The sequence below is a fragment of the Bubalus bubalis genome, chromosome 7 (genome assembly GCF_019923935.1).
Source record: "Bubalus bubalis isolate 160015118507 breed Murrah chromosome 7, NDDB_SH_1, whole genome shotgun sequence".
In the NCBI taxonomy this organism is placed as follows: domain Eukaryota; kingdom Metazoa; phylum Chordata; class Mammalia; order Artiodactyla; family Bovidae; genus Bubalus; species Bubalus bubalis.
The window spans coordinates 60,734,816-60,759,955 of NC_059163.1; the positions used below are offsets into that span (position 1 = coordinate 60,734,816).

Here is a 25,140-nt window from a genome sequence, read left to right on the forward strand (position 1 = left end):
AGCCTGGCGTGCTGCAGTCCATGGGATTACAAAGAGTCGGACACGACTGAGCAACTGAACAGCAGCAGTAACAAGGTCACTGAGTCAGAAAATGGCACAGAGCCAGGTCTCAAACTCAAGTGTTTCCAACTCCAGGTTCTGAACCTTCAACCTTGATTACTCACTGATCTCTGTGTGTATCATGCGCTGTATGTACACACCTGATTAATCCCATCACACAATTCAGGGTGGAGATCCAACCCCTTCTATCAAGGAGTTTATGTTTAACCACCTTATCGAAAGTCCTGATGATTTTGTAAACCTCAAATTCCTATTGGTAGGCCTAGACAAGATGTCCTTTTTGCTTATTTCCTCATACTCACAGCCCCCAGTTTCAATACAGGACAGTTGGGAAGGGTCTTGGTTGTCCTCTGTTATACTTTTCACATTCAAATAATCAACAGTGTTCACTTTTATAATATACTGCAGTTTCAGAAGTGCTTTTCCATCCATTATCATAACAAATTTCTGAGTCAAGGAAAATAGGTGATATTATCATCATTTTTCAGATCATAGTCATAATCACAAAGGTAGAGTTAGACTCCTGACTTCCTCTCAATATGAAAAAAAAAATAAAACGAAACTGCTAGGTAGTTTCAAAGAAATGGAATAATGCAATACTGAAGTTGGAAGAGGTCCCAGAAGTCCTGTTTTTCATCCACCTCATTCTACAGACGAGGAAAAGAGTTCCAGAGAGAACTGTCCAAAGTCACAGAGGTACTGTCCAAATCCCACATAGAAGCCAAGATGTTTCGGTCCATTTCACATCCCCTTACCACCTCATGTCACCTCTAGGATACAAATGTTATACTACGTGCACACACAAGGCTGTTAGAAGACCAGAAATTTCTCTAGCAGAAAAACTCAAATCTCTCCAACTTCTAAATGGCTGTTACACAAGCCGGGCTGTGCGTGACTTAAATGGAACACAAAATGAAACTTGCTGTAAAGAAAGTGGCAAAGTTGCTAACTGGTCCCCAAAGTCATAGTAGCTAGACCATTACCTCAGTGCTATTTGATTTCTCATTGTTTTTATGAGAATTTCATGGGAATTTAAAACTGCACTGCCATTGTCTGGCTTCATGGCAGAAATCTCGTCTCACCTCATCATCCTTCAGTCCCTGCTTTTTCCTGCAGGGTGAGGAAAGATACCCTTTTCTGCCAATTTCCTCTCCCTTGGGCGGTTACAACAAAAAAATCAGGAGCTGCACTCAGGGAATGTGGCTTAATGGAAGCCCTGGCCTGGAGGATGGGTCTCAAAGGCTGTGTCTCTACAACCATTCCTGTGGGCATCTAGCTGGCCTCACCCAGAGGAGTTGGTGAGCCATACAGGTATGAGGAATCTGGGTATATTGACAGAGAGGGTTAGCCCCACTGTGGGCAGGAGTGGGAGATGACAGTGATTGGAATGACCGGGGATGGGTTCTGGGAACTAGAGCTGGTTTGGCAGAGCTGGTGCTGCAGGAATGCCTGAGAAGGCTAGGTCCAGGGGTAACTGGCCCCCATCTCCTCTCCATTTTCATTTCTCTTAAGATGAGATTGAATTCTTGAGCATCTACTCCATGTGAGTACTGCTGCTGCTAAGTCACTTCAGTTGTGTCCAACTCTGTGTGACCCCATAGACGGCAGCCAACCAGGCTCCCCCGTCCCTGGGATTCTCCAGTCAAAAGTACTGGAGTGGGGTGCCATTGCCTTCTCCACTGCGTGAAAGTGAAAAGTGAAAGGGAAGTCGCTCAGTCATGTCCGACTCTTCGCGACCCCATGGACTGCAGCCTACCAGGCTCCACCGTCCATGGGATTTTCCAGGCAAGAGTACTGGAGTGGGGTGCCACTGCCTTCTCCGATATGAGTACTAAATTTTAGTTATTTTACTGAAACTTAATTACTTAATAGTGACTTCGAGTCAGTTTAAGACTTGTGTATTATATTTGGAAGAGTTTTAAGAAAAGAATGCTTTCTATGTAGGGATCACTGTGTGTATACAACGTAAGAATTTAATCCTCAGGACTCCATAAGATATCAATATAGGTGTTTTTTGTTCTGACAGAAAGACTGATATTTGAACCTGCCCCAGGTCGGACAGCTGGGAAACACTGGGCAGAACTGAATCCAAGATGCCAGTGTTGATTCTTGGATGCTGTGGTATCAAATGAAACCTGGGTCCTAGAAACCTGTACCGCCCTACCCCCATCTGCAGGTACTACAGGCAGGCAATTTACATTCGCATTTTGGGATCAGTCGAGTGTAAAAAGGGACCCTTTTCCCGATTATACAACAATTGAAACTGCCTGCAGAGCGTGAGTCTGCTTTAACCCTATTCATAATATCAGCAAAAGTGAAACCCTTCTTGTTTTTCTTTTTGACACAGTGAAACAGACTGTAAGTTTCCAAAAGGAAAAGGGTAACGAACAACAAAAAGAAAAGATTATAAAATAAGTAGTGGATCCAAAGAATGAGTTTCAAATTTTTTTAGAAATCTCAGTAAAAGAAGGAAAGCATTTGGCCAATGCTCTCAGTTCCTTTTCTTTAGATAATCATGTGAGGGACATAGAGTAAGGAAGGCTCCTGCCCAACTGCCCCCCTCCGCCCGTCCTGATGATGCTCAGTATTCTGGCTCTCCTGCCCCAGAGGGACCAGACTGCCCAAGTATCCAGCCCTTTCCAAGGAACACCAAACACAAAGTTAAAAAACAAAACCTGTTTCTGTTTCAAAATTCTTAAATGCCAGGGCGTCCTCTTCCTGTTCCATTCTACTCTCAGATTTATAGAGCAGAATCAATGAACAAATGAATCAAGCCTTTCCAGATTCAAGTTATCATCCATCTAACTCTGGCTGGAATCATGTGTTGATTCACTCAAGAGCTCCATCTCCCCCTTCTCGTCATGCCTCCTCTCTACCTTCCTCTATCCCAAACATGGACAGGAACATCAATATAGTGCAGGGTTACAACAACCATCACAGGCACACAAGAATGACCAGCTTATGCAAAGCTGGGTCATTCTATCAGAGTAGCCACTTGGAATGAGGTTTCAATCATACATGAGATCTGTATTGAAATCTTTCCTTAGATAAAGATGGCTGCTCAGTTTTATCGAGAGTGGTCCTTCCCTCATAAATGTGGTCACTTCATGCTCTTTGGAACATCCATGGCAAGCAAACTGTGCATCTAGATCTAAAAGATTAACAGGAGCTAAAAAGTGATCTCTGAACCTTCATGGAGACTTAAAGCAACATTAAAGGGATCCTTCATGTGTGAAAGAACTGACAATTTTTAGAAGAAGATTTTAGCACATCTGACATTACAAGGAGAAGGTGCTAACTTTTTATTCTGAATGTCATGTTATTCAAATCTGCTTTCTACCTATAGTTTCAAGGGATTTTTTTTTGGGGGGGGGGCAGATCATTTTTAAAAAATAAGTTATAAGGTGTGGCTGCTCTATTATTTAAAGATGCAACTTATTAACCTAATACCTCATAAACTGGGCTGAATTCATATTTATGCATCATATCAACATTTTAAAAATATACTGCTTTAATATAGTTTCCTCTAGTTAAAGCATATATGAATATATAGGTGGCATAATTTGAGAATAAGGACCCATTTCATACCACAATTTACAAAGAAGCAGCTATTCAAGTAATTCTCATTTCCTTATAAACTAAAACCTCTTTTCTGTATTGCCTAGGGCTTTTAGCAAATTCTGATTCAGGATGTTTAAGTCCCCGCTACTTTTCAGGCATTGTTTTAGGCGCTTATGTATAGTATTTCATTTATTTCTCAAGCTTACCTTGGAAGGTGGGTTTTATTATGCTCAATTCTCAGAAGCTGGAGGGGCAATGAAACTTGAGGATATTAGATGACTTACCCAACATTTTAACAAATCTCAAGATACAACTCCAGATCTACCCCACAAACTCTCACCTTAGCCGGTCCACACTACAGTGGGTTTGTTCATTTTACCACTTTTACTTGTTGATTACTGTATAACAAATAAAAATCGCTGGCTTACAATAATCATTTTTCTCTTGAATCTACAATTTGGGCAGGTTTTAGTTGGGAGAAGGTCTCGGCTCCATACAGCATCCATCAGCTGGGCAGACTCTGTAGGTATGGGAGGAAGTGGAGGTGGAGACCTGCTTCCAAGACAGCTCCTCCTCCTTGCCCACAAGATGGTGCTACCACTCACTTGTCTTAAGGGATCTCTCCAAGGAGGTCGCACAGAGTTGGACACGACTGAAGTGACTTAGCAGCAGCAGCAGCAGCCAAGGAGGTCTGTGTGTGCTCAGTCTTGTCCAATTCTTTGTGACCCCATGGATTGTTGCCTGCCAGACTCTTCTGTCTATGGGATTTTCCAAGTAAGAATACTGGAGTGGGTTGCCATTTCCTTCTCCAAGGGATCCTCCCAATCCAGGGATGAAACCTGCGTCTCCTGCGTCTTCTGTATTGGCAGGCAGATTCTTTACCACTGAACAACTTGGGAAGCTTCCAAGGGTGACTGGGGTCTAAAGAACTGGTGCTTCAAGAGACAGAAAATAAAGGGGCCAGTTTCTAAGAGCCTGGACTCAGAAACTGGCACTGTGCCATTTCTTCTGCACCCTGTTGGTCAAAAACAGCACCCAGATTCAGAGAGAAGTCCATTTTCCACCTGTGAAGGGGAGGTATGCCAAAAAACTGGGAAACCCATGTGACAAGAACCTCACAGCCTCACACTTTATAAGATTCCTAACTCAGAGTAATTTCATTAAATTATGAAATTCGTATTTTACAAAGGCGCTCATCCCCCTTGAGTTTGCAGATACATACTTACAGATGGTAGCTTCTCAGAGGCGGGAGCCTCTGGATATGTCTACATTTCTCCTACATGTTCCTTTTTATTGTTATCATAATTGATACTCTATATAGATTATTTGGGCTTCTGAACATCTTTTCAGCGTTCTCATCACGTGCAAATGGACCAGTTTCCCCGCTGGGCCCTCCACTCCAGTTCAGGGGTCTCTTTCTTAGATTAGATACATCCTGGCTTTTCCCTTTTAACTAAATTTGACCAGCTCATGCTTGACTGGGATATCAGATATGACAGTTTGATTCCAATTATTTCAACTGACCTTTGCACACAAACATCCCCCTCACAGTGCTCCTATTCCTGACAGTTGTGTTGGTCCTGCCTCCTAGATGGATGAGCCTAAAGAATAAAGGGAGCAGTATGGACCTCTTACTTCCTTTGTAACTCTGCACACCAACCAGTTCGGAGTCTGGTCTATGCAATGCCTAGCCAATAAATATTTCAGCTGATGCTCAGAATAAAATCTGAAGGAAATATACTCAGTGACAAGAAACCCACTGAATGACACGATACATAATGGATCAGATTAAGCATTATGAAGGACACCCTTTCAATTTTGTTATTTCATTTCTGAGTTAGATTCTGTAATCACTTTTGGAATAAGACACCTGACATCTGGGCTTTGCTCTCTGTTTCAAATGTTCCCATGTCAAAGACTTTAAAATACTCTGGAATGAAAATGAGATTTCAAGGAAGTATTTCCTTGGAAGTGGGTATTATTCCCTTTGAATTGGATCCACAGCTGCAATTTTTTTTTATCCTTTCATTAACTCAGTATTCAGTTGAGTAGCTCAGTTGTGTCCGACTCTTTGTGACCCCGTGGACTGCAGTACACCAGGCCTCCCTGTTCATCACCAACTCCCAGAGTTTACTCATGTCCATTGAGTCAGTGATGCCATCCAACCATCTCATCCTCTGTTGTCACCTTCAATCTTTCCCAGCATCAGGGTCTTTTCCAATGAGTCAGTTCTTCACATCAGGTGGCCAAAGTATTGGAGTTTCAACTTCAACATCAGTCCTTCCATTTCCTTTAGGATGGACTGGTTGGATCTCCTTGCAGTCCAAGGGACCCTCAAGAGTCTTCTCCAACACCACAGTTCAAAAGCATCAATTCTTCGGCGCTCAGCTTTCTTCACAGTCCAACTCTTACATCCATACATGACCACTAGAAAAACCATAGCCTTGACTAGACGTACCTTTGTTGACAAAGTAATGTCTCTGCTTTTTAATATGCTGTCTAGGTTGGTGGTAACTTTCTTTCCAAGGAGTAAGTGTCTTTTAATTTCATGGCTGCCGTCACCATCTGCAGTGATTTTGGAGCCCCAAAAAACAAAGTCAGCCACTGTTTCCCCATCTATTTGCCATGAAGTGAAGGGACCGGATGCCATGATCCTAATTTTCTGAATGTTGAGCTTTAAGCCAACTTTTTCACTCTCTTCTTTGACTTTCATCAAGAGGCTCTTTAGTTCTTCACTTTCTGCCATAAGGGTGGTGTCATCTGCGTATCTGAGGTTATTGATATTTCTCCCAGCAATCTTGATTCCAGTATTACACAAATCGTTTTCCTAATTATATAATAGCCAACATACTTTAATTTGTAGAATGAATTGTTTAATTGCAGCAAAATTATGATATAAGCTAAATCCCTGAAGAAGTGATAGCTATCTTTAAATTAATATCACCACACTTTTAGATTGTACGTAACTCAACACCTAGGATCTTTGTGAGCCATCTACTACAAGATTTACTTTTATTTAAATCATATGACCATTAACAAAAAGACTTAAAAGAATTTGAGTTGAAAAGACTGATCAGCATACTTTGTCATACCCAATTACTTTGTAGCTGAATTCCTGTTACTCTGTAGGAATTTCAACATTAACCATTTTCAAAGGTGTTTGTGAGTCTGCACTTCTTCTTTTTAGTTGTGTATTGTGGCATATCAATGTATCCCAAAGCTTAGTGGTTTAAAACAAACTATTTCTAGACAGATAAAGTGACTTTTTCCAAAGCCTTGCTAAGCACTTACCCTATGAAAGTATTCTGATATGCATATTTGCATGTAATTGCTGCTTTTACATTTAAGATATGTAACACCCTATTGTTCACTGTCTTCTCTTCTATTAAGATATTTCACAGTGATATAATTTGGGCTATGCCAAACTAGATATCCAATTTAAATGGTTCTGGGTAACTGAAGGCTTCCATCATGTATGAATGCTAAAGTGGAAATAAGTGAATATTTGTGTTAGGCAAGAAGCCCTTCTTCCCTTAACTGGAAGTTTCTTCTGGACCGGAAGGCTCCTGGCCTCTCTTTTCTGTCTCATTTACCCTCCCCAGAGCTCAGGTGGGAAGAAGTTAAAAGGTGACTTATTTGACTGGAAAATGTAGGAAGAATAAAGCAGGCAAGCTTAACCCACCTGCTCACCCCTCTCGTTGGGGAATGGACCTGTTTGTCCTCGGAGAGCGTGGGTATGCTCCAGGCTCCAGGTTCTATGAAGCAGACCCCCCCTACCTTTGCCCCCCACACCAGTGTTGGGATGGAAGATTGTCTAATTCTGGTATTTAGTGTTAGGAAGTACAAAAATGCTCTGCGTTATCTTTATCACCAGCAGTAGTGATAATTTATCTCCTATCTGCATAGCCTTTGGTCTTTTTTCCCCTCATTTCAGAATCTGCAAGGTTTTAGAAGGGTGGAATTTACAGACTCACTGTCAAGCCTTAACAAATCATCATCGTCACAACAATTATTATTATTAGCAATGCTTGTTGAGCATTTGCTGTCAGGTTATGAATTTACTACATTTTCATGTATTATGTCATTTAATACAGTTATGTCAAAGACATAACTGGGGGTTTCCGCAGCTTTTATAGTTGGCCATCATGAAAACCTCTCCTGCCTACGTGCACACGTCTCTCCTGACATCATGAGATGGAGTCTACTTCCTAAGACTTTTTTAAGATCCCTTTGACTCTGGTCTTACCTTAATCGCTCACACAGATGGGATGCAGGTAAAGAGATGTTCTGGGACTTCCAAGCCCAGGCCTGAAGAGGCCTGGTAGCTTCCACTTCCTTTCTCTGTGAAAGCAATCCCTACAATGAATCCAAATGATGAGAAAAAGCTGGAGTGAGCAAGTCCTCATGGAGGAGCACAGAGGAGCCCGATGCAGGAGGGAGAAATGGTAAATCGCTGGTTTAAGTCACTGAATTTTGGGGCAAGTTGATACACAGGCGTGTATGCTAAGTCACTTCAGTTGTGTCTGACTTTGTGATCCTATGGACCGTAACCTGTCAGGCTCCTCTGTCCATGGGACTCTCCAGGCAAGAATACTGGAGTGGGTTTGCTGTGCCATCCTCCAGGGGATCTTCTGGACCCAGGGATCGAACCCACGTCTCTTATGTCTTCTGCACTGGTAGGCATGTTCTTTACCACTAGTGCCATGTGGGAAGCCCCTGGTTGATACACAGCAACAGACAACTGAAACAAAATATGAACTTGCAGACAATCTTTAAAATGGCAATTAACATCACTGCTACGGTGTTACAAAAGTTTTTAAAAATCAGTAGATGATTTATTGGGCTTCCCAGGTGGCTCAGGGGTAAAGAATCCACCTGCAATGCAAGAGACTCCAGTTTGATCCCTGATTCAGGAAGATCTCCTGGAGGAGGGCATGGCAACCCACTCCAGTATTCTTACCTGGATAATCCCACAGACAGAGGAGCCTGGCAGGCTACAGTCTACAGGGTCACAAAAAGTCCGGTAAGACTGAAGTGGCTGAACATGCACGCAGCATGCACAGATGATTTGTTAAACCATAAAGTCATAATTTATTTGTATACAGAGTACCTATACGGCCCAATATTGGAGTGGATTGCCATTCCCTTCTGCAGAGAATCTTCCCAACCCAGGGATGGAACCTGGGTCTCCTGCATTGCAGGTGGATTCTTCACTGTCTGAGCCACCAAGGAAGTCCTATTAAATCATAAAATCACGGTCTATTTGTATACAGAGTACCTATATGGCCCAAGTCACACTTTCCATTAAGTGTCATTCTAAATGAGCCACTTTCAAAGGACAAAAAATACCATCACCTCAATACATGAGCTCCACTCTTATTCAAAAGGAGAAAAGCTCTTTGTGGAATAATCAAGATTATCCCTCTTTATTTCCTATAGAGATCTCCCACCTCTTTGCCTCAGGTTCAATTATCCTGTAGAAGTTTCTACATCCTGGCTCTACTCCTTCCTCTGGGGAGCCCTCCCAAACCCTCACTCTTGAGCCCCAAGCTGGCTTACTCCTCGGTGTCTTTTCACTTCTCTGCTCATATTTTAGCTCTGTGCTCATCACATATATTTTTATCATTCACGTAAATTCTGTGAGAGCAGAGACCTGGCCTGTTTTGTTACTGTTGTATTCTTAGCACCAGAACAGCACCCATAGGGAGTGGGTGCTCTGTGAACACCTACTGGCTGTGGAAGCAAACGAGTGCATGTAACTGCTTCCTGCCAGATACTGTTTCTTGGGGTTGAGGATCCATTACCACGCCTTTAACCCTCTCCCTTGGGGCATAGCAGCTGGAAGCCTAGAGATTCCTGGTCACACCTGTTGCCAGGGTCCACACGTAATCCCACTCGGCCAGGGGGACACATCTGTGTGAGATCTGAAGGGCTAGGGAAGCCAAGAGGTTCTTCTGTCACCAGCTGTGGTGGCTGACATGCAGGTTCAGCAGATAAGGGTATTTGTAGAAACCAGCCAGCTAACCAGTCCCCAGTGGTGTAGACTGGCAGTGGCTTCTACATTCTCCTGTCCTTTGGGTGACAGCTTTGGCAATGTGACCTAAATGCCCAATAGTGCCCCTGACTTTCACTTCTCTGACCCTTACAATGTTTTGGGGGAAACATCATGTTCCTGAACATATCTGGAATGCTCTTCATTTTTACTGCTGAGTTCTGACTTGGCAGATGGCATTCCTTAAGGGCAGGAGATGCCTTGTTCCTCTTGGCACCTCCATACCTGCACAGCGTCTGGATCACAGCGGAAACTTAAAGAGAATAATAGCAAATGATGCTTAACAAGTGTCCAGCACTGTTCTAAGTGCTTTACATATATTAGCTTATTTCAACTACTAAATAACCCTCTTAGGCAGAGTTCTCTTTCAGAGATTATGAAACTGGGAACAAAGAAGTTAAACAACTTGCTTAAGAAATCACTTCATTAAATGGTGGATTGAGGAAGAGTAAATCCCAGCTAGTCTGGCTCTCAAGTCTGTTATTGTTGTTTAGTCCTAAGTCATGTCCAACTTTTGTGACCCCATGGACTGTAGCCTGCCAGGGTCCTCTGTCCATGGGAATTCTGAGGCAAGAATACTGGAGTGGGTTGCCATTTCCACCTCCAAAGGATCTTCCCAGCCCACGGATTGAACCCCCATCTCCTACTTGCCAGGTGGATTCTTTGCCACTAAGCCACCTGTAGTCTCTCCTGCCTGAAAAATGTTTGCTGATGGATCGGAAGATTCAACTATTAAAATTTTAGAACTCATTTATTATAAACATCCTGTGTGCATTTATTGTAAAATAGCAGTTTGCAATATTCTCATTTAAGACTCTTAATTTTGAAAGATGTTTCAGCCTATCAAAAGCATGTATGTGTGTATATATAATACACTTCTTATTGTGCCTAACTGTATTTTTTTCAATAACTCATAAAACAATGAAAAAATTAGGGAGCTTGGAAATTAGCATTGTAGGAAAGGAAAGAAGAACCATGGTGAAGAATATTCATAAATTTCTTGTGGTTTTCTTGATGCATATCTTTCTGCCTCTTGTCTGAGAGCACAAGTTAAGGTCAACGGCCACTGGCTGCAGCAACTGTAGGGAACAGATCTCTTGTTATTGTGACTTCTGCCAACTGGAGAATAAGGTTTCCTATATAAGATTCCAAAGGAATGGGGAAGAGGGCTCTGCGGTGAAGAATCCACCTACCGATACAGAGACACGGGTTCTATCCCTGGTCCTGGAAGATTCCACATGCCCTGGAAGAACTAAGCCCATGCACCAAACTACTGAAATGCATAATTAATGAGCCCAGGTGTTGCAAGTGCTGAAGCCCAAACACCCTAGAGCCCATGCTCTGCAACAAGAGACGCCACCACCATGAGAGGCCCGCACATCACAACTAGAGAGGAGTCCCTACTCACCCCAAAATAAATAAAAAATAAGATTATTTTTTAAAAAGGAATGGAGAAGAGAGTCAGGAAAGATGCAAAGACAAGTCAAGTAAAAAACCTAAGTGGGGATGGGCTCAGGATCTTATTATTGTGTACAACCTCCAAAGATGATCTGTGTTTGTGTGGGAGTGGGGGGATGAACAAAAAAAAGGTGCTAGAGATAGCTTTGTCTCCACTCCAGATGGCTCTTGACACACAGAGGGATCCACTAGTAGCCCTGAATAGGGCTGGCATTTATCCCTCGGGGAGAAGTGTCTTTATCTGATGGCTGCATTTGGAAGGAAAATTTGGGCACAAATAACCCAGCCCCTTCTTTCTCTCTTGTAAGCAAATCTGTCATTCTCAGCTCCTCCATATTATACATTTTAAGGGGTCAGCTCTGTCCATGGTGGGGGAGGGGAGAGTCTGGTCTTTGTCCATCGCTGTAGTGACTTACATAGTCTGTACAGTTCAGAGGCTCAGTACTGGGAAACCCACTTGCCTAAAGTTAAAAGCTATATTTCCCAATAAAGATCCACAGCCCTTGTTTGAAATGACAAAATCCCCCAAGAATCGAAAACAAAATTTTCCTTAATTCATTTGGCAGCAAAACCTGAAGTGACCTGACTCCTGGTGGCAAAACCCAACCTTATGAAGATGAAGCCACTTATAGTCCTTATTACCCCTCTTAGAGCTTTGCGTCCAATATAGTAGCCAATAGCCACACGAGTCTATTCAAATTTAAGTCAGTTACAATAAAATGACATTAAAAATTCAGATTCTTAATCATACTAGCCAAGTTTCAAAAGCTCAATAGCCATATGTAACTAGTGTTCTCACATAGGATAATACAGATAAGACCCTCAGCATTGCAGAAAGTTCTACGGTATAGCACTTAGTCATGTTTTCTTATAAACACGTTCATATCTGGTTATAGGATATTAGTAACAATATATGTACCATTTTTGCCCTAAATCTAAAAAATATGGAATTGTAAAATCACATCTGGCTCAAAGGATCACAGATAAGGAGTATTGGCCTGCTTCAGCTTTTATTAGTAACAAAGGCAAGTTTTTGGTTTTTCTTTAGCTTTACATTTTACGTATTATTGACTAAGGGCTGTGTCCCCCAAAGTTCACATGTTGAAGTCCTAACCCCCAATATGATGATATTTTGGGGTGAAGCCTTTGGGAGATAATTAGATGAGGTCATAAGATGGGATTCTTAGCCTAAGAAAAAGAGACATAAAAGTTCTCTTTCTACCATATGAGGACAAGGCACACACTGGAGAGATAAAGCCACAAGCCAGGGGACACCAAGGATTGGCATGAAAGTAGAAAGAGGCAGAGAAAGGTTCTTCCCCAGAGCCTTCCCGTGGGAGCACAGCCCTGCTAACAGCTTGATTTCAGGCTCCAGACTTCAGAATCATAGACTGTAGATTTGTGTTATTTAAAGCCCAATCTGCGGTCATTTGTTACGGCGACCCTAGGAAATTGAGAGCTCTGGCACCAACAAGTGGTGTGCTGCTGTAACGAATACCTAAGAATGGAGAAGCAACTCTGGAACAGGGTAGAGGCTGGACGAGTTTTGAGGTGTGCACTAGAAAAAGCCAAGAATGCCGTGAGGGACTGATAAAGGGGACTCTGGTGAGGCTCAGAAAAAGGAGAGTTGGAGTGACAGCTATTCAGAGAACACATAAATAATCATCACCAGACTATGGATGACAAAGGCCTTCAAAGGCCTTCTTGGGAGGAGACAGAAATGAGGAACAAGTTTTGGGCAATGGAGGAAAAGTGATTGTTATAGCAAAGAACTTGGCTGAACAGTATTCTAGTGTTTTGTGGAAGACAAAGTAGAACCAATGAAAGTAGAACCAATGAAACAGATAGTTAACTAAGGAGATTTTTAAGAAAGTTTTGCAGAAGTACCTTGGTTTGTTTATAGTAAAATGAGAAAGAGGTGAACTGAAGAACGAATTTTGTTAAGTAAAAGGGAATCAGAACATGATGATCTTGAAAGCTCTCAGCCTAACCATATTGCAAAAATATGTGGAGGTATGCTCTGAAAAGCACAGTAAGGGTGTGGTCACACAACCATTTGGTAAAGAAATGAGGATGGGTGTGAACCATGGGCCCCTCCCCTGGCAGAAGCATGGCCAGTGTGAACTGGTGGAGACAGGATGACCGAAAGGAAAGCTGTCAGACCTACAGGACTGGAGCACAGGGCTCCTGCCTGTGGACATGCGTTATTCTTCAAGACAGAGGAAGAATGACCCCAAAGATTCAGAGAGCATCAGGGCTGCTTCCTTGGTTTCAAAGCTGAGGAATGGCATCACCTGGAGTTCAATAGGAGAGATGGCCTCTGCCTAAAGCCTTGGGGGCAGGGCCTCCTGGGACTTTGGTGGGTGACTCCTTCCTTGCAGACATAAGAGGAGAGACAAACACTCTAGTGGGTCCAGAAGGCAAAGCATCAATCCAAAAAGGAATATTCTAGAGCCTCAAGACCTAATGGTATTTGCCTTGCTGGGTTTTGGACTTGCATGGAAACCTTCATCCCTTCTTTCCTACTGCTCTAGTTTCTCCCTTCTGGAATGAGAAACGATATCCTACACCTGGCCCCTCGTTGCATATTTGGAAGCACATAACTCATCTAACAGCTTCACAGCTGGAGGGGAATTTTGTTTCAGGATGAATCCTATCTGGAGTCTCACCCACAAATCATTTAGATGAGACTTTGGGCTTTAGAGTTAATGCTACTGTTTGCAGCTTTGGGATGGAATAATGTACTTGGCATGCAAAGAGGACATGAATCTGAGGGATCAGGGGCAAAGTGGTGTGACTTGAATGTTTGTCCCCACCCCTCCCCCCAGTTCATATGGTGAAGCCCTGACCCCCAATTTGATACCTCAAAGTGAGGCCTTTGGGAGGTAATCAGGTTTAGCTCAGATCATGAAAGTGGGGTCCCCAATATGAGATTAATGTCCTTGTATGAAAAGGAGCCTTGGGTAAGACTTGAAGCAGAGTAGAGGAGTATTATTTAACAGGCCTCTCAAATTTCAACCATAGGGAGAGAGCTGTGAAGGCTCCTCTCCTCCACATCTTCATGGACAATTCAATCCAGAATAATCACACTGGAGAATTTTTATGTGTTTTAGAATCACTGTTCCAAGGAGGTATAAGTGCCATTCTGGCAGAGAGACAGTGACTAAATGACTAGAAAAATTCCAAGGATTAATAAAGATGCCACAGATGGGACAGCTACATTGGTGGGAGGTGGGACTAGATGAGATCCAAAACCCATCCACGTAGGAGAATTGGGGACAGTTACAGCCTCCCTCATGCTGGTTCTTACCCAGTGTCTATCATATGGTGAGAACAAGTCAGATGTAGATATACTTCTGAACAGGAATATGTCCATTAGAATTTAAAAAATCTTGAAATTTCCTTGAATGCTTGTAAAGCTACCTATTCATGGGGGTACAGTGGGTCAGGGAAACCATGGTCCCTTCCTGCTATTCAGCTTCTTGGGGCTGTCAGGCTTCAAGAGGAAGACCAGAATTACTGACTACACCCAGCTGATTTTCTTGTCCATATGAGTGTAGATATTTATAGAAATTGGACACGAATCTAGGCTGGGCCAAAGAGTACCCTGCAGGCTCTGGCTTATTTCATTCTGCTAGTTTAAGCTGGTGCCCCTGTTTTCTCATCTGTAAAATAGGAAGAACACCCTCTTGTCCACTATCCTTTGATGGTGTTTGAGAGCAAAACCTGAATGAGCCAATCTATGTTCTAAAGACATGTATTATTTTAAGTACTGATAGGGAAATGCCATACAAGCCTTGTAAAGCAATCAAAGGGAGACCCTTGCTGGATTCTTAAAAGTACTGCTATGAGCTCACAGAGAAGCTTTTATTTAGAGCATAAATTGGATTTCCGCTGGTAAAGGAAAGCATGAGATAATATTCTCTGTCTTAATTTGACAGTGGAGAGGCTCTTGAGTATTGGCCAACAATCTAATATTGGATCACACCAAAACACAACCATTTGCTTCCTGAGTCATATCCATAAAGATCTTGCAGTAAAGTGCTGTCTTGGACAGAGCATTTACGGAGATTGCAAAGCCTCATGTTCAGGCTCTTAAAAAAAAAAACCCATCTCCATCTTTTCTATTTAATATACCCTGGGCTCTCCTTTTGGGATAAAACTTGAAGTCCTGCCGCTATTGCAATTTCTCAGGGTAAGATTCACATTTCTGGTCTTGTAAGACAAATGTGCAAGTTGCCCAGTTGAGTGACCAGAAGGCAAGATCCACCCCTCCCTCTTGTTCGCTGTCCTAAGATTAATACACACTAAAGTTTCTATTTCAAGAAACTTCAAAATTAACAGAATCATGTGTACAGGCTTAAGAAAAATAGCATTAATGGTGACTATTAATTTGATATTAATCTTACTTGATAAAAATTCACTATCACTGTTTATCCTATAATTTTTTTTTTTACAAATTTAAAGAAAGATAAACTACTGATGACATTAACAGACTTTCATTGTACTTTAAAAACTTGTTTAAAGAAAAATGTTACTTAGTTGGTTTTACATCAGCACATTTCAACTTGTCTCATGAGTGGCTTTTTTTTTTTAGCTCAGGAAAATGATATTTTCTCGAAAACTTTAAAAACAACACGGAAACACTTAAGTTGCAGATTTTCTTAGATCCTGCAACAGGTTACACAGTTCCAGTTTTCTTTTTCCAGATTTAAGTAAAAAATCCTGTAAGACATATTTCAAATGACAGGAATTTTAAACAATGTACTGCAGCTGCCCTAAAGCCACCTTAATTATTGAGTTCTGTGAAACACAGTTGTAAGCTGATAAAGGACCATTCACATCCTCTCTGATGAGTGCACAGACTTTCTAATACTCATCACTGTGGGTTATCTATATGATTCTTTTCCCAATCCTCTTTTCATAATTCGGACTTCACCCGAAATTGCCTCTAGTGTTTTTTGAAACAACTTTTTTTAAAGATATTTTTTATTGGTCCTCTGAATTCTTTTCACAAGCAACCAGAGTCTTGGGCTTTCACAAATGATGATTCTATTCAATAACTGAATAACTTTTTTTTTTCTTTACTTGTCAGACCCAAGGCTTGATAGAGTGCAGCAAAAGTAAGTTTCCGATAACAAACGTCTATTTAAGTCTTCTATAATCTCATTTTAGGGTCAAACATTTAGTTTTCTAGAAAAGAGCAAGTTACAGTTTTATCCGGTCCAAGTCAAATGCATCCTACCTTTTCTTTACTTACTGAGAATAAAAGTTAACATTTAGGACTGAGAACAGAAAGGCAGAGGATGAGCAGGAGCGAGAAACTAACGACGCAGGGCTCAGTCGCTGTGATTCGTGAATGTAATAAATCAACAAGTTTTCATTTAACAGCTACCAGGTGCCCAGCCCTTAGCAGGAACACGACTGAGAAGGCCAAGTTCTAGACCGGGACGATCCAGCCCAAGAGCCAGCCGTAGAGATGAGCTCATCCTGAACGCTCCACCTTGAAACCAGCGCCAGGCTGAGCGCCAGCCTGTTTTCGGGACCGCACAGCACATTTCCCCAAGATCTCCGCAGATCTTGGGTTCGCTAGGGTCTCCTCTGACCCTCAAGACCAAACGCACCACTAGCACACCGGCAGGAGGCGAGGCTCAGAGAATCCTATGCTCCCACTTCGCCTCGGCCTGAACAAGTGGCTAAGGAGGGTGCCCCCATTCAGGAATCTGTCGCGGGGCCGAGAAAATTTATTTGCGTTTATAACCTCAGAGAAGAAACCGCTGAAGGAAAGAAATACGAGGTGGGGGTTGGGGTGGCAGGATGAAGCTTCCAGAAGCGTCTGTTAATTTCTCCGATATTTCTTAGACCGACCGGCAGAAATAATGCAGGAGGCGAGAAATGGACACCCCAGGCAAAGTCAGCATGCAGAAGAAACGAGCAAGGGAAGGAGAAAAGTGATTCTAATGAAATTCCCACGCGCTCAGAGCAGCCTCGGTGTGGTCGAGAGGCAGGGAGCGCGGGGGACTCCCGGTGTACCCGCCTGTGCCCTGGCACTTTCTCGGCTCCCGCCGCGCAGACGGACAAGAGCAAGCGAGGGACATACCTTCGGGGTTGGCGCTGATGAAGACCCGGACGCTACGGCCGGCTGGCACGAGGTGAGAAGGCAGGGCGGTGAGGTTCCCGGAGAAAGCCGCCCGCCGGAGCGCAGAGTCCCGGGGACAGGGCAGCTTGGTGCCCGCGCCGGCCGGCCACATCGCCCTTAGGGAGGAACAGATGCCGACTCCTGCTCTCGGGTTACTGCCCGCGGCTCCGCAGAACGGCTAGGTAGATTCCCGCAGGCGGCGCCGCTCAGAGCCGCTCCGAACCCGAGGGGCCGCGGGAGAGCTCCGTGGCGCACACCACCGGCCGGCGGAGAGAGGCCATATGGACCCTCTGGCTCCTCTCGCCGCCGCCTCCGGCCCCTCTGGGCGTTCGCCTTCGCTCGCTGCCCCGGCTTAGCGCAGTAGCAGGAGGGAACTGGAGGTCAGCGTGGCGGCGGCTACGCGCGCGGCGCCCCTTTGCGCCGGGAAGCGCCCGCGCCGGTCGCCGAGCCCGCGGCCATCTCCCCGCCCGCGCCCGTTGCAGGAGGAGGGGGCGGACAACGCGGCCGGGATGGAGCCGGCAAGTAGAGCGGACCAAACTTTATCTACAAAAGGCGTCTGGAGTTTACCGCCAGCTGCCTCCAGCGGGGCGCAGGAACATCCCGCGACTTAATTAAAGGGCGGCTGGGGCGCCGGGGGTCTCGGGCCGCTAGGGATCTCCCGAGCTTCTCTGAAGGCGAGCCCGGGCGCTCCTAGCTGCCTGCTCAGTGGAGGACGAGAAATTAGCTCAGGGTTTCTGCTACTCCTCCTCTAACTCTACTAAAGGTCAAACAAGCTCTGGCAGCTTCAAAAAGGCACGCGTGCTGGTGTCTGCGCGTTTTTGCCTAAGTGCTGGGAATTTCGCCTCAAAGTTAGACGCACCGCGGAGCCCGGACCTCCAGGGTCCTAAGCACCAAAACTTGGGACCGTCTAGGGTGTCCTGGAGGGAGTATCACCGTCGCCCTTTTTATTGGCGCAGGTGGCCGCGTCCTGCCGCTCCGCTCGCTCCCCTCGCGCAGCAGAGCGGGGGTTCTTATAGCAAAGCAGCGCTGCTCACGTGCTCCTCGCCGCGTGGTCACGGAACCCTTCCTGGAGCTGATCTCCGCGGGGAGTCCTCCCGAGGTCTCTAAGGCTCCGGGGGGGTCCTTCCTGCCCCCGCCCCGGAGCATTCCCGGGCCATTCCGCCAGAGCCGAGGCTCCGGGACCCGCTGGAAGGGAGGCTGGATGCCGGGAGTCCCGCGCGGCATGGCGCGCGCCTGGGCACCGCAGGCTAGTGCGGACTCCGGGGAGCGCCTCCCAGCGCAACGTCCCGCAAAGTGCAGGTGGCCGCAGATTGGCGCAAGGTGCGAGAGATCAGAGTTGGCATAGGGCAGCTTTTCCAAGTCCGTGCAGAGCGTGAGTTGGCTTTACCTGAAGCGGATCTAACACGGCCAGAGCGGTTGCGGGGCTGTAAACCAGGGGTCGGGGCGTGAGGTGGACAGTGCAAGGGATGACATGGGATGCAAAGGGACTGAACCTAAAATTGCCATCTCTGGGCCACACTCCACTGCACCTTCAAAATACTGCAAATCCCAGGGCACGCAGAAAGCGGGATTGTGAGGTGGGGTAAGGGAGGAGGGTGTTTTGGAACCTTAATTGGAGTTTGGTCTCCAAACCCCTGATGTTGAGCTTTAAGGCAGGAACAACTGTGTTTTAGAGAGGAAGAACAGCTTTTCCAAATCTTTGAGATTGTGGAGGGGGCGGGTGGGCACGGGGTGAAGACAGCCTCAGCTGCCAGTTTTAGCCTTTGGCCTGGGGCTTCTGCTGTAGGCAGCTCCTGACATGCACTTCTGGCCCCTGGTGGTGGCAGTGAAGTCCTACGCACCGCTGCCTTTTGTTACCCCCACCGCAGCACCAACACACACTTTTGGGGTAACCATTTTGAAGAATTGGGTCTCTAGGTTTTTAAGGCTGCCTATTCAGTACTGAGAACCTGAGGGCAGACAGCAGTTCTTACTTTGTGATAATTTGATGAACATGCCCACGTATTCATTCAACTGATTTCCATTTAGCAATTTATCTCCTTCCTCTCTCCAGCCTCATTACTCCCAGGTGGGGACATTCTCCAGCAGGAAGGCAAACTGTCTGAAAGCTCTCCTGATGTCCCAGGAGGTTTGGACTGGGCTCTCTGGAAGAGGTTATGAATATAGTATGTCTATTACAGTATCATTCTTTATGAATATACGGTATTTGTTGCTGGAGCCAGGACCACTTCATGCCACGTCTCCATGTTGTTTTATGGTGCAGAGTTGCCAGATTGTCGAGGACCTACCTGCCTCCCTTTCTTTCTCACCGCCCCCCTCCCCCATTTTGTGGTTTCTCTCTTGAAAATCAAATTAGTGTTTGTGTCTTCTGACCTTTGTTTCAGATCTCAGAGTATTTCATTTTCATAGGATGACTTTGAGAGTTTTGGCAGCCTCTGTAACCTAATTAACTGTTCTAGACAGGCCGAAGTTTAGCATCTGCCAGTGTCACTGCAGACCGAGGATGCAGAGGAGGGAGAATTTAACAGTATCTATGGGGCCAAGCTTCAGAAAGCTCCCAGCTCAGTACAGCCAGCTTTGCATTAGGTAGAGCAGGCTGCTGTCTTGGGTTATTCGGGAGGTTTCTACATGAGGATACATGACCTCCCTGCTACATACACAGACAGGCACACCCATTTACTTCTTCCATCCTGTCTCTTGCTAACATCGGGCAGCCTAAAACAAGAGATTCATTCATTAGCATGCAGATGGCATAAGGGAAGGGTCACTCATGGTGCTAACACTTTGTTATGAATTAACTAGATATATTTCCCACCCTGTGGAACTAACTGTAGGCTATGGAAGTGGAGAGTGGGGAAGGAGAGAAACTGGAAAGGCAAGGGAATGGGTGGGCATCGATGTGGAAAGCAGGTCCTGACTTACAGTGTTGAGATTGCTTTATCTGTTTAAAACACTTTACAAACATGTTATTATTACTCCCATTTTACATACACAAAAGAAACCCAAGTCTCAAAAAGGAGAAATGACTTGTCCAAGGTCATGTAACTAGTTAATGCCCAGGCTGGAATCCAGGCTTTGGGACCCTGTCTCAGTAGTCTTTGCAGTACACCACCTCTGTTTTCTAATTTTGCCCAGGTCTGGTCCTGGCTGACATCTTTAGTAGCCTGAACAATAGATGTTCAGGCCTGTGTTCACAGGTGTGGAAGACTGGTTATTATAGACCAAAATAGGAAAGAAGGTCTGCCACAAGATCTCACAAGACTAGACACTTCCAGCTTTTATCTGTTGATCTGTTGATCTTAGAGCTGTTGATCTGATGACAAAGACTTCCAAATTCCTTGTTGTCTTTAGGTCCTGTTTTTTCCTCATAAGACCACAGGTAGACTCATATCATCCCTGAAGCTGGCTGGAGCATGTGGAAGAGCACCTGGAAATAGAAACTGGAAAATAAATGTGGACTCGGGGCCAAACTTGTGATCAGGAAGAGGGATTCCCCTCTCTATCCCCTCACTTACCCCAATTAGCAGACCAGAGCACCACAAAGAGGTTCCTGTCTTTATAAAATAGTGATGCCAGCCCTTGATAAAAAAGGGCTGCTCAAAGGTAAAATTACTGCTGCATTTATTCTACTCATAATGCTAGAAGGATTCCTTGTGGTCAAGGAATTCAACTCCTGTCAGTATATAGATGATGCCCCCCCTCCAAAGTAATTTTATAGAACAGGAGAAAAAGAACTACAATAATAGTGATATGCTAAACATCTGTAAGCTAGATGCTAAGACTCTGTATAAGACTTTTAATGGGTATCTCATTTAATCCCACAGGATCTGAGGTCTGGGCCAAATACCTCTCTTATCTCTCCACTTGATATCCCTTGTATACCTCTTGTGATGTATGTACAGGTTGCTTGTTCCAAAGTCAATGGTATGCCAAAGTACCTCATCTCCTTCCCTTCCCCATGAAGCCTGGTGGCTTTTCACCCAGCTGCATGGCTGTATCACCTGTTCAGTTCATCTTACTTAGATGATGGGGGTGGTGATTGTAAAGGACATAATCAGAGTCCCTGTGACTGACTCTGACTCAGCAGAAGAAAGATCCAAGTATTTACCTGCTTGTACAACAAATATTCTGGCCTGGATGCTTCTGAGCCAGTGTTCAGCATCTATCCTATTGTGAATAAAAGTGGAAATAGAACTCCTAGTGTTATAAAGATGACCAATAAAACACATACTGTTCTGTTTCATAATATCTAGCTGTTGAAGCCAACCATGTGTTTTTGTGTGTCTGAAACTTGTAGAAGAGTACATTAAACTTAATGTTACATTAATTGTTCACAGTGGCTCCCTGATAAGGGTGATAAATATTTGAATCTCTTTGCTAAAGTGAGAAATGGATTACACAGGGTCATTCAAACAGGGAGTTCATTTTCCAAAGTTCCAGCTCAGGATATCATCCAAACCATCAGGAACCCACTTGTTTACAAAGTGGAAATTTTCAGTTTATGTGAGAATTTGTCAGCATAATAATTTGCCGACAGAGATGGTTGATTCAGAGGTGTCTGCAGCATGATAGAATTCACAGCAGCTTGGTTTTAAATAAAGTTACACCTTTCTGAAATTGCTATCTGATGTTTTCATGACTCAGAAATTCTAACTTTATATCCACCCCCTTCCAAATCTGTTTAATGTATTTTTTGAGCCTTCTGTTTCTTGCAACCTTCTAAACAATTACATTGTTATGATAGCACAATGCACATCATACAAAGTAGAAGAAAGTAAGGTAAGTTTCTTAATAAAAATTTGTAGATTAGTTTATATTTCTAAATTAAATGTTTTATTTTTGTATTATGATCATCAAGTATTTTTCCACCTCATGACCTTCTTCCATAATCTGATACTTACTCAGAGAATTACTTTTTACAAAGCACTTTCATACCTGTTAACTTATTTTGACTCTAACCCTATGAGGTAGATTATGGATAAACTATACTCCAACCTCCTCCCTATTTTTCTAATATGAAAAAGCAGATCAAGCAATTTTAATGGCATGTCCCAGATCACTCAATTGGTGGCTGGCAAAACCAGTGTCAAAACTAGATCTCTGGACACCAAACTATAGATTAATTATAATATCCCACATGGATACCAACACATAACAAGATACATTTAGCCAAATTGATGAATATCATTTGAATTTTTAGTTGTTAGAAAAACCAAATAATATAGGGTATAAAACATTCAACTTTGATAGCATTGTTAGCTACATTGCTGATTTACACTGAATTTTATATTTTCACTGAGTCAAAGCTAAACTCCATATCCTTTAATTCTGTGAACAGCTCAGTTTCAAAGATGAGTACAAGAGGCCCAGAGAATTTAAATGAATGTATTGAATATACATCCAGGAGTGGAATTGCTGGATCATATGAAAGTTCTATTTTTAATTTTTGAGGACCCTCCATACTGATTTTCATAAAAGCTGTACCAGTATACCTTCCTACCAATAGTGTACAGGAACTGATTTTTCTCCTCATCCTGTCAACATTAGTCTTTCATATTTTAAATACCAACCTCCCTAGTAGGTGTGAGTTGATATCTTATTGTAGTTTTGATTCACATATCCTGGACAGTTAATGATCTTTTCATATATCCACTTGTATGTCTTCTTTGGAGAAATACTGATTCAGTTAGTTGCCTCTGTTTTAATTGGGTTATTATTATTATTATTTTGCTATTAAGTTGCTTGAGTTTCTTATATATTCATTGCATTAATTCATTATAAGATATATGGCCTACAAATATTTTCTCCCATTCTATTGGTTTGTTGATTATTTCCTTTGCTGTGCAAAAGCTTTTTAGTTTGATGTAATATCATATGTTTATTTTTATTTTTGTTGCCTGTGATTTTGGTGTCATATCCAAAAATATCATTGCCAAGTTCAATAGATAAAACAATCCTAACATTCATATAGAAACACAAGAGAGTCCAAAAAGCCAAAGCATTCTTGAGCAAGAAAACAAAGCCCATTTGTTTTTCATTTCATTTGTTTACCTGATTTCAAATTATGTTGCAAGGCAATAGTAATCAAAACAGTATATTACTGGCATCAAACAGACCCATCAATCAATGGAACAAAATACAAATAAATCCATGCATACACAGTCAACTAATCTTCTACAAGGGTGCCAAATGAGGAAAGGATAATCTCCTCAATAAGTGTTGTTAGGAAAATTAGATATCCATATGCAGAAGAATGAAAATGTGCCCTTATCTTACACCATGAAGAAAAATCAACTCAAAATGGATTAAACTTAAGACTTGAAATTGTAAAAGTCCTAGCAGAAAACAGAGGGAAAAAGTGATTTTTAAAAATGATTTGAATACTATTTGCTAGGTTATGAGGTGCTCAGGGGAGTAAAATTAAAGAGGAAATTCATAAGTCAAAATAGAATTTTGCCACCTTTTCTGAATAATTGTGTTAATAACGTATGATGATAAAATGTACAGACCATAATCCAATATGTGGTCCAATTCAATTCAAATAATAAACTGTCATTTGAAATCAAGTGCTTGCTTTATGAATGGTTTGGGCAGAAAAAAATAAGCCATCTGTCCAACACAGAGGTGGAAAACAACAGAACAGGTGCTGATTGGCTTAAGCATATAAGCAGTTTTTTGGATAGTAATAATATTGTTGGAAGGGACGGAGAACTAGGCTTTGGGGCCAGGAGAGGTCAGCTCGCTGGATCCACAACCTAAAGTGTCACAAGCACAGACACCTGGGACAGCACGGACACTGCTGCTGCAGCCTGAACAGTGCTGGGCACCCCTGCCACCATGGGCACCATTCGCTGCATACTACCCATGGCGCCCTTGGCAGCGACACTAAACACTACCTTCACTCTTGCCCTGTAATCTTCACTCTGGATTCTTCTAGGCCAGGAGGCCAGGGAGAGTGACCATCTGTCCTGCATCTTGACTCTGGAAGTACAGAGTTTTCTGAATGCAAGAAGGAGGTTCAGAGGTCAGACACCCCACCCCAGCAGTGTACAGTACACTTCCTCTGCTCTTAACATGGCCAGAGTATCTGGAAGATGCAGACAAGGGATGAATTGAATGCTTTTTACATTCCTAGTAATAAAATTAGAATAATGATGCTCCATCTCTTTAAGATATAGATAATGTGAAAAAGCGTACCTCTCCTGGACCACAACAGTGACTAAGAAAATGAGCTAAGAAGATCCTCTAAGCAGCCATACTATATGTTAGAATGTTCATATACTGAACATGTACTCATTCCCTTGACTCTTAGGAGATCCCCAGAGGCATTCTGTCAGAGTCTCTTCACATTTACTATATTCACAATTCAAAGAAACGAGGTTTTCCTGGTTGGCAGAACCATAACAGATTCGAGACAATGAATTGGAAGAGGAAGGGCTGCTATCTGGAAATGAGAAAAAAAACTGTTCATAGCAGAGAATCAGAAAACATATGACAGCAGAGGTTATATATATTCACGTGCACACACCCCACTCAGTGATCTAGGGACCACTTAATTTTGGAACATTTGAACTCTGTATGTCTCAAAATATGACCGTGAATGAATAGATCCTGAAATTGAGACGGACTAACTTACGGATATTGCAAGTACTTGGAGATAATTTTCAGCAGCAAAAACCTCAGAGAGTTTAGTTAGAGGTATTTGGCACTTGTGATATCCAGTAGTAAGCATCGATGGTTGGAGATCAATAGCAAATGAAGAAGCCAGAGATTCAGTCAGATTCTTACTTCCAAGAAAAACGTAGGGCACTTTTACCTAAGTGCCTGAAGCAGTGGTGGTAGTAGTAATAACAATAATATCAATAACAAT

General features: G+C 43.3%; 2 protein-coding genes across 3 annotated transcripts in view; both read right to left on the minus strand.

Annotated features, from left to right (window-relative positions):
• NWD2 (NACHT and WD repeat domain containing 2) overlaps positions 1-23,818 on the minus strand; it is a 251,527-nt gene extending 227,709 nt beyond the window's left edge. Inside the window, exons 1-2 of one of the 2 annotated variants that reach the window (XM_044946002.2) lie at positions 20,786-23,818; positions 17,232-20,710 (exon numbers count right to left, since the gene is read on the minus strand). In XM_044946002.2, coding sequence (XP_044801937.2) covers positions 17,232-17,382 — 151 coding nt within the window. In that variant the 5' untranslated portion in view covers positions 17,383-20,710; positions 20,786-23,818. Of the gene's footprint in view, positions 1-17,231 lie in introns of both variants that reach the window. The other variant, XM_025290187.3, reaches the window with a different exon arrangement.
• Positions 18,518-25,140, minus strand: part of LOC123334369 (histone H2B type 1-L-like) — a 109,071-nt gene continuing 102,448 nt past the window's right edge. The window contains exon 2 of the mRNA XM_044945516.1: positions 18,518-18,694. Within this exon, the coding sequence (XP_044801451.1) occupies positions 18,518-18,694 (177 nt within the window). The remainder of the gene's footprint in view (positions 18,695-25,140) is intronic.